The sequence below is a fragment of the Xiphophorus couchianus genome, chromosome 16, assembly GCF_001444195.1.
Source record: "Xiphophorus couchianus chromosome 16, X_couchianus-1.0, whole genome shotgun sequence".
Taxonomy (NCBI): domain Eukaryota; kingdom Metazoa; phylum Chordata; class Actinopteri; order Cyprinodontiformes; family Poeciliidae; genus Xiphophorus; species Xiphophorus couchianus.
Window position 1 is genome coordinate 12,445,927 of NC_040243.1, and position 15,776 is coordinate 12,461,702.

Here is a 15,776-nt window from a genome sequence, read left to right on the forward strand (position 1 = left end):
ACTGTATCGATCAGATAATGTTATTTCTGCTTGTCTCACAGGGAAGTACTCTGAGAAAGAGAAAGATGTACGAAGAGTTCCTCAGCAAGGTCTCCATCCTCGGTAAGTGTATTTGTCAGATCAATACAGTGCCTTTTAAAAGTATTCATAAGCCTTCAACATTTTCACATAGGTCATTTACAATTTGTGAAATTGTGGGAAATATATATTCTTTTCAATTTGTTTTCTAAATAAAGTTCAGAAAAGTGTGGGCTACATTTCTTTTTAATTCTACAAATCAAAATCCAGCACAACCAATTTCCTTCGGAAGTCATCAAATTTGAGTCTTACATGTGTCGAATACAAGTTTTTGTCTGCTAAGTGGTACAAAAAATGAGAACACATTACTTCAGTTTTAGCACCACACCACTGATTTCCTGTCTGTTTGAGATTTAATTTTAAAATGACTTGTTTTTAAATGCCTTGCCGTATATTAAGCTTCAACCCTATGGTCCTCCACATTCTCTCAAAGGGAAAATTTAAAGATGCTCCTACTGTTTCAACCATTGAGTCGGCTGCTCATCAGGCAGCCTGACTCACTCAACGTTTTTAAGTCCTCTGGATTGGATTGAACAAAAAACATACTGTAGGCTAGGAACAAACAAGAGATACTTTCCAGATTTTTATTCTCAAAAAATTGGAAATCCACACATGCTGTCTATTCACCTCTTACTGCTTTATCACAAAATCCCATGAAATACATTGAGGTTTGCGGTTTTAATGAGACAAAGTGATTGAAGAAATTTACACGAGAAAGACAACTCGTTTATTGTTTCTTCTTTAATAAAGAATGGGTACTTTTGCCCAAGCGATAATAACCTGTGGTCTAAGTTGATTTATAAGGCCCAGCATCCAGAGGCGAGGCAGTTAAATTAACATATATTATAGATTAGCCCACATAAACACAGGCATACGCTGTCACACGGGGCCTATAGCTGAGTAAGGTCTGTGTTTACAGTCTTAATCTACTCACAGTGTTCACCCTTAAGCCCGCCATACTCTGTAATGTCTCTGTGTGGACAATTAAAGTATAGGGGGTTAGGATAAGCCTCTCTTTCCTGCTGGAATTTGGATAACACCCAGCCTACACAGGCCACTGGATTTAAAGGGAAGGTGAATGAGATTCACTCTGACTTTTGAATTGAGTTGCAATTGGAAGTGACGTCTCATCCCCATCCGCTTGATCGTGTGTGTGGTGTATAGGGTAAGGCCGTGCCCCCTGTACAGAGTTATTAGCTGGGTGAGTAAACACATACACTCAATTCAGGACTCAGGAGATTGACTCTCTGAAGTCGGCTCTTTTTATTTTTATTCTCCCTTTTTGACAGCTTTGTTGAGGCTTGAATTCGAGAACCCGCCTCCCTCGTTGAGGTAGAATACCTCTCTTCAGTCCCCCTTTCCGCCGCTTTGCCTCTCTGCTCGCCCTCTGTCAAATGCAGGAGGGACAGGGGTGGGAGTGTTTTTGTTTGACTTTGATTTCAGAGATAGCCACAAAATTGGGTGCAAGCCCTTGATGTTTTGGTGTTAAGTGAGAAATAACAAATGTTTGTCGCACCCGCACTTCAACAGGCTTTGACATCCCAGCAGTGAGGTCCCTAGATGTTTACAGCGAGCCGATCCAAGTGGGTGCAGGCTCTGTGAAGCGTAAAATGTAGCTCCTTTAGTCAAGACATCTCTGTATCGTGTTACTTGCCTTGCCGTTAAGGATCACCTCTCTACAGGACCTGCTGCCTTTTAGTTTGCAGCCAGACAGAAGACATCCATCTGGGTCCGGCAGACAGCGTGGCCCCACCGGAGAGGACACTGGACACCTCCAAACTGCCAGGCCTATCCTAGTTAATCCTAAATGCATACACGGTTATACACACAGATAAATAGACACAACAGGATCAGTTTGTGAGCTCATCAGGAGACAATGCTGCCAGGCAAAGGGAGCCCGCCGCAGTTTTATGCCTCTAACTCGAGTCTTAGTCAAATAAAAACAGGGAATCATCTTTTCATCTAGACAAAGCCGAGGATGAGGAGTGTTTTCGCTGCAGATAAGCCACATTCCACATGCAGATGGATAGGACTGGGGAAGATTAGCCCACACTGATCTGCTGAACTGTGAATGAAGGATGAGATCATCTGGTCAAACATCTGTGTGGAGATACTCGGTTATTACTGGCCGATCGTTCTTTCTTAAACATCAAATTTTGCGTTGCTTTAACCTCTTTTGGTTGAAGCATTTCTTTTCCAAGAGAGATGAGAAACTATCCGCTTTGGTTTCTGTGAAATAACCAATGGCTTCTAGGAATATCTCGGGCTAACCACGTCAATGTCCCTGTGGTCGGATAGTTGGAACAACCAGCTGGCTGAAAGATCTCCCAGAAACTGAAAGAAAATACTGATTGGATTTTCCTTTTTTCCAGGCTTGATTTGTTAGACTTTAAATCCTGCTTTATTGTAAAATGTTTTGGAAATATTTAATTATAATTAGCCACTATTTTTGGTCACTAATTTACTGGTTGTAAAAGGAACTAAATAGACCTGAAGTTTTATTTAATCGGTCTAATTTCTTTCCTCTTGAGTTTTTTTTTTTCTTTTTGCAACCACAAATTTGTTAGTGCGATTTAATGTGGTGTTCCATTCCTGTTAGAGGTAAATTTCCATCCCAGTAACAAGTTGTTAGCAGCCTCTTTTGTTGCCAAGACTTTCCTGTATTTAGGTTCTTCCTGCATATAAATTTTTGTGCATTTTTTAAATATTATTATATTAAGGTTCTCATTTTCTTATCTGATTAATTGCTTAATTGTCAGAATAACCATTTACTAAAATAATTAGTTGCAGCCCTGAATATGTATAAAATTGCAATCACAAAGAACTTGATTGCAATATTTGGTTAGCATTCTGTTTCCCCAATATTATGCATCTTTATAATATACTATATGTTTGCATAGGTCTATATGTGGCTTTTTGCAACCTTTAAGCAGGATGTTTTGTAGCTTTTTACTTTCTCTCTACAACAGCAACCAGATGTGTGCTTTTTTGTTTTACTAGTTCAAAAGTCTGTTGTTTCACATCAAATCTCAATGAAGTTTGTGGGTGCAACGCCACAAAATATTAAAACGTTCACATGGTTTGAATACTTTTGCAAAGCGCTGCATTCAGCATGCTCTCATACCGTAGCTTATTGCAGAGTAAAAGATTCTTTTTGGGGATAAATCATATCTCTGTCACCACAAGCCACCGTAAGTAGAACAGATTTAAGGCTCAATTTTAAGGTGTTTAAGCTCCCTGGGCCTCCATGAAACGACGGAGTAGTCAAAGGATCTGAAATGTAATGGTTCCTGATGAATAACCGGATTAGCCTGGAAGGGGATTTATCCCCACAACTTCCCTGGAGAACCGTAAAGGCAGCGTCTGTGAGCGTGAAACATACACTGTTTGAATATGAGTTTGTGCGTCCGCTGTTTCACAGTATAATGTGCTTTATTCACAGAGTCTTTGGATAAGTGGGAGCGCCTGACTGTGGCTGATGCTTTGGAGCCAGTTCAGTTTGAGGATGGGGAGAAGATCGTAGTGCAGGGAGAGCCTGGAGATGACTTCTTCATTATTACAGAGGTAAGGATCTGTCATGTCTGCCCATTACATTGGCTAATTTCAACGCTTTGTCTCATTTCCTCTAAAGTGTAAGTGCTGACATGTAGGACCTGAGTATATGCATGTGTCATCAGGTGAGCACAAGGGTTGACGTTCATGTCATTGAGCCGAAGCCTTGAAGACGGCTCCGCTGACATCAGAACTGATTTTAGTTTATTGCCACCAGCAGACAGATTACCTGCCCCGGCCCACAACCACAATTCCTGTGCAAAGAGCAGGCCCCCTTCACAGTGCAAGCTTTGTGGAAAAGGGGCCCCTGGCATGGCTTCTCAGAGGGCCCCCTGCCTGTCATCCTAACACAGTTTTGATTAACTCCATACTTGTATAGCTTTCAGCGGGGTCAGGCCAGGAGGATTCTGACCGGAGGGCTCCTGATGGGAGGGAGACCCTGCTTCTCTTTCCTCTCCTCTTTTCAGACTCTCCTGCAGGTGATGCTCACCTCATCACATGCCAGTAGTAATGTCCGTGTCCGTCGAGATTTCTTCTTAGCTTTGATTACAGTACGCAAGATTAGGTAAGGCGGAGGTGAAATGTGAGAAGGCTGAATGATGTCAGACTTTATCCCATGTTTTACTGAATCAGTTTTTTTCTCTTCACCTGTTTCCTTCCTACACAATACTCTCCCTTTGTTCGACATCTCTTTTCATTAATCTTTTTCACTCTGATCGCTGTGCCTGGCTTCAACTCCAATTAGGACTGGGCAATGTCTCAGATTTTTCTCATTCCAGATCCAATTTCCGATTTCAATAAATTTTTTTCACTTTCTTTTCTCTAAAAGTAAATTACAGATGACAGAAAATGTTTTCAGAAAGTGACTCTTAACATTTCTTTTGTGAAAGTGAAGTATTATCATAGAGTTGACCTGAACTCAAAGTCCAAATAAATAGAAATTGTAAAACACACTTGTCAAACAAGATGGTTGATGTTGGCATTGCTGAAATCACTCTGAACTACAGAAGCCCAGTGCACAGTGCTGCAGTTGGTAGCACTGTTACCTTGCAGCAAGAAGGTTCTAATCCAAGTTGCATGGAGTTTGTTCTCCCTGGTCATGGGTGGCTTCCTCTCATAGTCTAAAAACATGATTGTCAGGTTGACAGATCTCTCTAAATTCTCAGAAGGCGCGCTTGCGTATGTGTGTACGTGCTTGATTGTTTGTCCTGTTTGTCTTTGTTGCCCTACAATGGACTGGCAACCTGTCCAAGATGTATCCTGCCTCTCAAGAGATAATGTTGGATAATGAAATGGATGGATTGCTATGATAATACAGTCATGTGAACAAAATAAGACCCCCCCCAAAGAGATTTTTTTCTCAATATGTAATTTTTTTGTTTGCTTCTTGCAAATAAACAGATTTAATTGCAAATAAACAGCCTTGTTTTACTAGTCAAGCAATATAAACAAAAAATGTGTATCTTAGCTGAGTAAAAGCTAGAACACCTTCCCCCATAACAGCTAGTTTTACTCCCTTTGGCTGAAACAACTTCAGTGAGGCAGACATCCACCAGCCTCTGACGTCAGTCTGTGGAAAGTTTTCCCCACTCCTCACTTTCAGCTGTGAAATGTTTAAAAGTCACCCCACAAGTCCCTTACATTACCTGCTACAATCTTCTTTCTTAAGGACAGCTTATTGTCACTCTTACTACTGACCACAAGTCAGTACTGGACCTCCAGATGTTGCCGTAACATTACCAAGTCTTATCTTGACACTGACATGTATTTGCGTTTGGCTCCAGTTCAGCCATGAGAATTGGGGGGAAAAAATGCCTGACAGCATAATGACTGAGAAGTGCACACTCTGTTAAACTGAATTTGTGGCAATGAAGACCAGTTTCCCTAATGACCAACAACCAGGATGCCACACACACACACACACACACACACACATACGCGCACACTACACTGAGTAAACCAGCTATTGTGGAGCAGTAAAATGAGGTTAGCAGGTTGTAATCTCACACACAATAAATTGAGCTCTTCGTGAACAGTGGCCACATGTAATGTTTACAGGCTGTACTTTAGCAAACATGGTGAAACATTATATTTAGCTGCAACAGCACTTGCAGCCATCCTTGATTTGAGCAGTGACTTTAGTGTCTGTGTCACTCCCCAACCTCTCCTTGTTTTCCTCTTATTCATGTTCTTTAAAGAATGCTAGTGCCCAAATAAATGATGATTTAAAGGCTATCAGAAATCTGTAAACCTAGACTAACTAAAGCAACAACCTGCTATTAGTTGATTCATTTTCCGAACCTGTTTTTCCTTAAGCACGTTATTGCTTCCATAAAAAGCAAAATATTTAATCTAAATTAAACTCTGCAAAGTCTTCACACTTTTTCTCAGTTGCACACTTTACAACCACAAGCTTTGTGTTTGGATTTTATGTGACAGAGCAACATGAAGCAGCCAGGAGGCCCAGGGAGCTATAGATCAGATTGGAGAATCGATAAGTAATCTCCTGTGTGGTCAGGGATAGCTGGTCGGGGTTGATGGGAAGATGACTAGCGCAGATTATAAGGCAATCCTGCAGAAGACTTGTGACTGGGGCGGAGATTCACTTTGCTGCAGGACAACAAGACTAAAGATACGATCTGAAGTAATATGGAATAGTTCAGATTGAAGCAAATTCATGTGTTAGGATGAGCCAATCAAAAATCCAGAGTATATTGGAACTTATTGGGATTCTGTGGCAACACTTAGTATCCTCTCCTTTAAATCTAAATGAATCTGAGCTATTTTGTGAAGGAGAACGAACAAATTTGTCAGTCTGTAGATGTTCAAAGAGAGCAGAGACATTGCAGCAAAAGTATTTTCTCCCAAGGGTTGTCTACATTTATGCACAATACTTTTTGGATTTGTATTGACAAAAAATGTTGAAAAATCATTCTTTTCCTCCAACCTTGCACTTACTTATGCTCTGTGTTGGTCTATTACTTAAAATGCCAAGAAAGTGCATTGATGTGTGTCATAATGCAAGAGTATTTGGGAAGGTTTTAGCTGAATGAGCTCTTTAAACTTCCTAACATTGTATTTCACCAGCTGGTCGTGTCTGAGGCCTCCAAATTTAGCTGCAGACATCCCTCAAAGGTCAGTTTAACTCTGCAGAAAATAGAAAAAGAAAGAAAAACAATCAGCTTTGCATGACTCACGGATCTGGGAGTTCATACATGCCAAAGGGAGAAAAATATGTTGTGGACTGAGGGGAATAGAAGATGGAGATACAGTAAAAGTAGGAGCAAAGAGGGAATGCGCTTTCCGACTCAACAAACAAGCTTTAGCTTGTGCTTATCACAGATCAGTCGCTCTTATCATTAAGGATGATGACTACATTTTATACAAGATTTATCGCTGTTTCCCACCTTAAATCTTTCGGGGCCTGTACACACCCACTGTTTTTCCACCTACTTTTGCGCCCAGTAGCGGTTCGGTTCCGTTTGTAACCTCAAGTCTCATGGCAGCCCAACTTTCCCAGCGTGCCGTGGACTGGGCTGGAATGCGTGTTACTGACTTTCACACGGGGTCAGGAGACCCAGCCTCCCCGGAGGGGAGACGAGAGAGAGCGAGGGAGACAGACAGAGGCAGGAAGGGATGAGTAAAGGAGGGCAGGCCATGTGGGCAGACCGCAAAATAAAGGAGGATTTTGAAAGTGTGACTAATTGCAAGAAAAGCTCCCTGCAATCTCACCATATTCTCCCTTTTTCTGTCTTCTCATGTGCACATATTATGGTTGTTATTGCTATTTATATGATTGCAATGACTTTGCTCACACCTCCCTTGTGTCCTAATCTGTCTCCTCTCACTGTTATTTGTGAATCAGCAAAAGAAAAAAAACACCATTAAATATGTACTGCTTTAAAAGAAAGAACTTATAGAGACATCATGTTTTTGTGGCCTGGATGGAAGATTGAGGCTTTAATGAAAAAGGACATGTTTACATTTTATTCTCACACTGTACAAACAAGCCCTCACAGGCTCCAGGGGCCACGAGGTCTCGAATCTCAGCTTCCTTAACGTCAACCACTTTTGCTACTTTTTACTGCCCTTCTTCTTCTTCTTCTTCTTCTTCTTCTTCCTTTTCTTCTTCTTCTGTGGTCATAAATGGAAGCCTTTTCATTTTAGAATACAAATAAAATAATCCTTAATCCTTATGCAAGGTAAGGCCATGGCAGCATTATGCTGGGGTAATGACTGAGTTTAGCAGAGATAGGGAAAAGGGTAATAGTTGATTGGAAGACAGACAGAACTACGGTACTTTCAGGGCGGTCCTGAAAGAAAACCTGTAGGAGATGGTGGTGATGTGACAAAATAATAACCTCCAACCAATGCCTACCCACAGCATGTTGCTGCCACTGCTGTGTTTCAACGTGGAAATGATGTTTCCTCCCACACACAGTGTTTTGAAATCACGTGAACGCATGTTGATCCATCACATAAAATCCCCAAAAATATACTGAAGTTTGTGGTTATAATGTAATTGAATGAGAAAATATTTAAGGTTCTATATTTTTATTTCCAAATATGAAGTTAGTTCAGTAGAAAACATTATAATTTTCTTTTAAATGTCATTATGTAAATAAAACACAGAGGTTGTAAAGGTAAGACATGTCATGAAGTCATCTTCTCTGCTCATATATTTGCCCTTGTCTCCCCCAGTCATCATTCTAAACAGTATTTCATAAGCTGTCTCACATTTGTCTTTTGACCTCCCACAAGAGTAATCACACTGACGGGACTTAAAGGGTCCCTGTGGGTCACGTAGAACAAAGACCCTCTGTGGATTTCCAACAGCATATATCATCTGCTGTTCGTCTGTATTCCAAACCTGTTTCCTGACGTGCGGTTCAGCTGATGCCTGATTTGAGTGAGGGCAGATCAATGGAGTTTATAAAGCAGGTCATTTTTATTTGAGGTTTTCATATCGAAAGGTGGTTCGGAGGAAGGTAAAGATTACCAGGTCCTAACGGAGTAAAGCCATTTTTGGAATTGCTTTAGCGTAGCCCTCAGGCGCGGATGAAAGAGAGCAAATTTAGTTAGAAACAGTGCTTTTTGCAGCCAGGGAGCTGTGTGTGTTTGAATGAGAAGGTGCAGACACTCCTGGTGCTGGGTGGCCCCGTGAACAGGCTATTCCGGATATCACCTTTCTCCATCTCGGCCTGTGCCCCTGTCTGTGTTTCTCTGAGCGTGTTGGAGTTCCAATGCTTCTCCTACAAGCAAGCTGTTACATTTTGACTTGTCATCCCAAGTTGATTCATTACTTTCCGCCTGTGGCGTATTTATTTAAATGCTGATGCATGTGAATATGTATTTCTGTGCATGAGCTGTTACAAAGGACCTGCTGAGGGACAGACGGCGGCTTGTCTCTTATTTAATTGGCGTGAACTCTTTATTCGCTTGTGTTTCCCTGTTATTTTCTGTTTGTTTTTCTTTATGCCTGACCTCTGCTGTCGTCTTTTGTTGTCAGCAGTCTGGAGCGGCTTTTGTTAGGCAGGCGAAGCTCTTAAATGTTTATAAAAGAAATATCTGTGGAGCAGAGCACTCCCCCTGAGGTGGTACAGTATGAGATGGTTATCTGGACCACACTGGATGAGGCCTGTTCATGAACAACTGTTGTTGCAGCGCTGTACTGTCTCACTCTCTTTGTTTGGACATGAATGGAAAGGAGAGTATTACAGTGGTTGTAAACACAGGAGCGCTACCTTCCAGCTTATTCATTTCTCCTTTAGCTTGAAAAAGATCCAACTGCAATCCTACAAATGCAGTTTATAAGTTACAAAAATAGTACTGAAATGGACTAAAAATGTGAAGAAGCAATAATGGGGAGTTAAATTTGAAAGAGATTCGCCATTTATTGGGATTTAAAATTCTTTTTCTCATCATAAACAGCAACTGTGAAGTAATTTTAGGCCACATCAGTGGCGCAGGGGTAAAGTGTGACCCATGTATGGAGGCCTTGGTTCTCGACGCGGCTGTTTTGAGTTCAAGTCCTGGCCCGACTTTTGCTGCATGTCTCCCCCCTCTCTCATAACCTACCTTTCTGTCTAAAACAGCTAAATAAAGGCCAATAAAACTTTTAAAAACTGTGAAGTACTGAGGAGTATTTCTTAATCTCGAAACAACCAGGTGTTAACCATCAAAAAGCGAAATGAGTATATTTATATAGCTCATCACCTGCTTGCTAAAATGATAATGTAATAAAATTTGTAAATCCAGTTTGATTTTCTTCCAGGATTTAACTCCATTAAATTTCCCCTCAACTCTAACCAGATTCCCTCGATATTCTAAATAAAAGCCTCCCCACCGCATGATGCTGCCACCTCCATTGATTTGAAGTGTTAATTTTTCTCCATATCCGGTGTTGCTAGAATTTAAGCAAAACAGTTTAAGTCACATCTTCCATTTTCCCATGAAGGCCAGATTTGTTGAGTTCAGGACTTGTGGTTGTCATGTCAACAGATTTTCCCACCAGAGTTCCTCCAGACCTCTTGGCTGCTCTTTTAACACTCTCCTTTTCCTGGCTGATTACATTAGTTATCAGATAAATCACATTTTATCACATTCAAGTCATCTGAATAAAGTGCCATATGAAGACAGTGCTGCTGCACAACAGGGTATATGACTTTCCCATGGTCTCTCCGACTATCACTGACACTGTGCAACGTATTGCATAGTCAACATGGTAACTGCACAGTACAAATTTTCCAGCACTGATTTGAAAAGGGGATTCGCAAATTACTCCTTGCTTGAAATACTCTGCACAGCTCATTTCTAGCGTAAACTCACAGTCACACACATCCTTTTGTTGAAATACAGTCTCACCTTTGTCTGCCAGCAGTGAGTAGCTGGCAGTTTGAGGGGGGTTCTCATTAAGCCTCATTATATTCATATTTAGCATTATTAGCCTGGTCAGCGACCAGGAGCACAGAAAGCAGAAAGGGATTAGAAACGTTTGAGGGATTGCTGGAACAATCAACTCTGTCTTCTAAAGCAGTCCAAGACAAGCCAGGAAGTTCTTGTCCTGACTTTCCTTTTTTTTTATTTTTTCTTTTACCTGCCATCAATTACAGCAGCTCTTTAAATGTCACATGTTTCGAGATTAGCTCTGAATATGCTCGCAAAGCATGCATCGAGTGCAGCTTCAAACGTATGTCTGGGAGATTGTGGAAAAACATACATTTTCAGGCATGTAGTTTGAAGTTTGCTAACAGCTGCAGGACTAATCCTTTGTTGGCCAAAATAAATCCAAATAATTTCCCCTTCCCTTTGCTTGATAGATGAATCACACACTCAAGCTTCTCACAACAACAAAAATGCATGATGAATATATGCATCACCTGGAGTTGTTACACTCTAAAGTGCTTTTTTGATTCAGAGTTTTCTAATATTAGCTCACAATTTATGTGTGTGGAGGGGTGTGTGTGTGTGTGCAGTGTTTTGAGGGTCATTTAAGGACTTTAAGCTCCTCTTTGTTGGACAATACAGCAGTTTCCAGTTCACGGATTAATTCTGATTTAGAGGATTTTGTGATGGAGACAGTGATGACTCACTTCATCCCCAAGTGGACTTAGATGTTTGTGTTTATTATTCAGTGGAGGAACCAGGGCAGAGATAACTGATTTTTCTGTCCTGTCCCATCTTGGACGTTGCTGTTCATGTGCGTCCCACTCAAACAGGTGTTCGTCCAACAGCACAGACGACTAAATCCAGTGCACCTGTGTTCTTATGAAGCAGAGGAATTTTCTCCTCAGCCTAATCCTCCTCATGATTTTCAGTCTCCTATCCACTTTTTCCACAGTTTTGCTTTTCTTTTACATAGCTGAGGACCTTTCTGTTTCTGTGTGTGCAGGGAATAGCCTCTGTTCTGCAGCGCCGATCTGACAATGAGGAGTATGTTGAGGTCGGACGCCTCGGACCCTCAGACTACTTTGGTGAGTGTAATCTTTTTCATTACTTTCTCATATTTAGAGCTATTTTAGGAATGCACCAATCTGAGCATTTTTACCAATATGTAGGCCTATGATGATAACAAAATTGTATTACTCTGTGTGGAATTAGTTTGTAAAATGAATGAACTTTTTAGTGATGTTTTTATTTGCTGAGATGCATCTGTCTCTGATTTTGTCTCTGACTCCTGTTGCATTCAGGTGAGATCGCCCTGCTGCTGAACCGTCCCCGGGCGGCCACCGTCGTCGCTCGCGGACCCCTCAAGTGCGTGAAGCTGGACCGGCCCCGCTTCGAGCGCGTGCTGGGGCCGTGCTCCGAGATCCTCAAGAGGAACATCCAGAGATACAACAGCTTCATTTCCCTCACCGTGTGAGAGCTCGACCCCTTAGCTCCCACTCCACCAGCAGGGTTGTGCACCATCATCAGCAGCATCAGAGGTTAAGCGTCAGGGTTGGGAACGAGGGGGAGTGTTGGGACACAGGGTGAACAGCAATTTTAAATACAAAATGACACAAAAAGCTTGTTTCTTACCTTTACTTTTTTCAATTTACGTTCTTTTTGTTTTTTTATCCTGTGCACTTTGACTCAAACTACTTGTCATGTAGCTGTAAAAATCAGAAGAGGACAGAAACCATTTAAATCATGATCTAATGTGAATGAGTCGCTTTACGATGCACGGGGGACTTGCATAAAAATGGTGTTTGCACTTTGATGTATTTTACGGAGCATGCGGACACATTCAGGAACCACGGAGGAAGTGAAGTTATGTTTACGCAAAGCGTCAGGAAGTGGGTATACATTTCTTTGCTCGCTGGATATTGTTGCTTTTTGATGCCTTTTTATTTTTATTTTTTTATTTTATCTCTGCCTGTGCGTTGCATCTTTTCTCGATCAAAACAAACACGTACTACACAGATCTTTGTAATCTTCCCTGAAATGTACCATAGTCAGAGATGTATGAAGAAAACATTGCTTGGCTGTTTTAATATTTTCTTTGTGTCGAAGGAATAACTTTGTTATCCTTATCAGGTTGAAGATTGTTAGATGTAGCTGGGGGCTTACTTTGTAGATTTTTTATTGCTAACATATACAACAATAAAAAAAAAACATTAAATTTGGGTTAAAATATACTGTCTGTGCATCCAAAGAGTGATGCAGCTCTTTCTTGCACTGGTTTTCCTAACTCTAGCAGCTATTGGGGCCAATTTGACAGAATGGTATGGATAATTACTGTCAGATACTGCAGTGTAGAAAATTTTTCTTTTTTACCTACTTTATCTTTTATGCTGCTCTCTCAATTTTCTTCAGTTGGTGATTTCTTGCTCTCTGGGCCTGTTTTAAACCACTCTGCGGAGTTTGGATCTGAATTTTAAAGCTGATGTTCAGAGCGAGCTTCCGAGATATTTTCTTTTACCTCCCACATCATCTTGCTCAGATAAACTTGGATCATCATCCATCCGTCCTTGACACAGTTCCAGGTGTTTTAATCTTTTTAATTATTACTCTCACTGCAGTTGTGAGCAAGTCGAGGCAAGAAGCTATTAACTTGTAGCCATTTCCTGAATTAGGAAGATCAACACACAGGCACACACCGAGTGATTCTGAAATGGATTTTGAACATGTCACACTGTGTGAGCTTGATTATATAAAAGGTTGTTGGTAACAATGCCGTTCTGTGCGACGGGAGATGGCAGATTGCAGGGCTGCTGCAAATGCAGATTCACAGCAGAAATGGAAAGTTTTGGATGGGAAAGCAGAGTTGGATCATGGACAGAAGGAGTGGAGAACGAAGAAAAGAAGACATTGTGGAGACACTTATTACTTTCCTAGATGAGAGGAATAGGAAAGTAATAAGGTTTTATAAATGTCCCCTTAATATTTTTTTATAAGTTGGCTTTGCTCAGTGAAAACCCTGCATCTTTTGAATCATATTCATTTATGAAATGTGGATGAGAGAAATTATGCTCTGTTTCTTGTCATATTTATTCCCAGAGGCTCTCCCTGCACAGTGTGAACTTGGCTTCTGAGTCACATCATATTTATTCCCCAGCGAAACAAGATTACTTGATTACTAATCAAAACTTTAGAGACTTTCTGGTTAACTTAAAATATGTGGAAAAAATAATCAAACTTTTGGATTCTGGAAACATACTTTTCCCCCCCTACTTATAATAAATGTACTCAAGTTTTTTTTTTCTTCTAAATTTTCAGTGTGACATTCACTTCTAAAAGAAAATATTTTTTGAAGAATTTTCTAACACTATTTTGGGGGAAAAGAAACACATTTATTAAACCCTTTACTTGAATGGTTTGAGCAGTGTTAAACTGGAAGTTCATCTTGGTCAATATATCAGTTGCTGGAGCCTGAAGATGTCAGCTCTGAAAATAATAATAGCATCTTCTCAGTTTGATATGATTACCATTTTTCCCCACTTTATGAGAAACTGCGGCCCAGCATCACACTTTTGATACACAGACAGTACTTTTTGAGAGCACTTCTTCATTCCTGTTTTTAGCTGTTCTGTCAGGTTAGTTGAAAATTAACAAAAATATGTAGAGATTCTAATGTTTCTGTGAGCTGTTGTTCTCCAAAGGTTCAGTCGTGTCATCTCCATGCGACCGAACCTTAAAGGCTTACACCGTCTCAGGACTGAATAAAGAAATCTGCTTGTTTTTGAGGTGATTTTGTTTGATGTTTTAGTACTTTTGCACCACGTTCAAGTTTAAAACATTAGGACAGCACCGTAGTCTGATTCAAATGTTTTGAAATGTTCTCAATAAGAGAAAGTTGAGACAACTAAGAACTTGTGTTGGTTTCCTTCGATCTACAGTTCTGTCAGCATTGCACAACTGACCCGATGTAAAATTGGGACCTTAAGAAAAAGAGTCTTTCTGTATTTCTCTTCTGTGTATCTTTTTTTTTTCAACTATCAAACCATCTTGAGCAAATAAAGATAAGCATCAGAAACTCTTTTGATTTGACGTTATTTTCGTCTTGGTCCTTTCGGTCCCTGGGGGAGTGTAACTTTTCCTCACATTCTTTCCTCCCGTTTATCCCAGCTTTTGGCACCTTCTCTGCCTCCCTTGACTGGACTTAGTTCCTACTCTTTTCTTTACCTCACCTCATATTCTTGACTGCACATAACCTCTGTTAGCTATTGGATCTTTGATAATTTTCCTTCTCTCTCCTGTTTACCTCCTCAGTCACGTCTCTCATATTTCTTCCTACGGGCTTCTCCCTCTTTTTCCCACCCTCTGCTCTTGTCTTTTGTCTGCTCTCTGTCCTCCTTCTCACGTTAAGCCAAGTGTCAGTCATCCGTCATAGCGGGGCTGTCAGAAAGGCTCGGAGCTCCTCCCAGGCGGTTTACACCACCGTGGACCAAAGCCTGTGCGGCTTTGACACATTCCTCTTCATCTTAATGTCCACTAAATCAACTGAGGAATGTGCCCCCAACTTGCTGACATTGAGTTTAATACTCCCCTTGCCACACAGGCACAACTTCTTTGCTTTCACAATGTATGCTAACAGACCTTAACAAGTTTGGGTTTTTCCTCAGGTTGGTGTCAAGCTATCGGTTCAACATTTTCTGATTGGAATTTTGGTCCTTAAGTGTCTTGCCCAAGGACAAAATGACTGAGAGAGAAAGAGCCGGCATTCAAACCAGCAACCCACTAGTTACAAAAAGCTCTGCTATTTCCTGAGCCACTCTCACCTCTGAAGAAGAAAGTCCAGCCATAGGCTTTTGACCTTGAGCTCAAGAACATTAAGGGTACACAGCTTACCCAAAATCCACCAGCGAATCCATCTCTAACTGGCTCACAAAAGCCAAATTGAAGGTATTAGTAGGGCCTAGTCAAAGTGCAGACTTAAATCTGACTGAGATGCTCTGGTATTGAAAACTTTACAATGTGTCTTCATTAAAACAATCCTGCACATAAGAGTGGATTCGTTTTCATTAAGCAAAGCTGTTCATTAGGCTTAGAGGGGATTCACAAAGGGCAGCGTAGGTTTGGATAGATTTCTTCTGTCCTTTTTCATAGTTAACAGAAAAAAATCATTTAAAAGTGCATCTTGTCTAGTTGTCTGTGTCTGGAAGATCGTTTTTTACAGCATTCTACATTCCATGACTGACTGGAAAACAATAAATGAGATTGTT

At 40.8% G+C, this 15,776-nt stretch overlaps 1 protein-coding gene across 3 annotated transcripts in view; it reads left to right on the forward strand.

Moving 5' to 3' along the window:
* The window catches only part of prkar1b (protein kinase, cAMP-dependent, regulatory, type I, beta), a 67,452-nt gene extending 52,862 nt beyond the window's left edge, over positions 1-14,590 (forward strand). For all 3 annotated transcript variants that reach the window (XM_028042409.1, XM_028042410.1, XM_028042411.1), the window contains 4 exons: positions 42-102; positions 3,521-3,642; positions 11,522-11,603; positions 11,820-14,590. In XM_028042409.1, coding sequence (XP_027898210.1) covers positions 42-102; positions 3,521-3,642; positions 11,522-11,603; positions 11,820-11,992 — 438 coding nt within the window. In that variant the 3' untranslated portion in view covers positions 11,993-14,590. The remainder of the gene's footprint in view (positions 1-41; positions 103-3,520; positions 3,643-11,521; positions 11,604-11,819) is intronic.
* Positions 14,591-15,776: the final 1,186 nt, after the last annotated feature.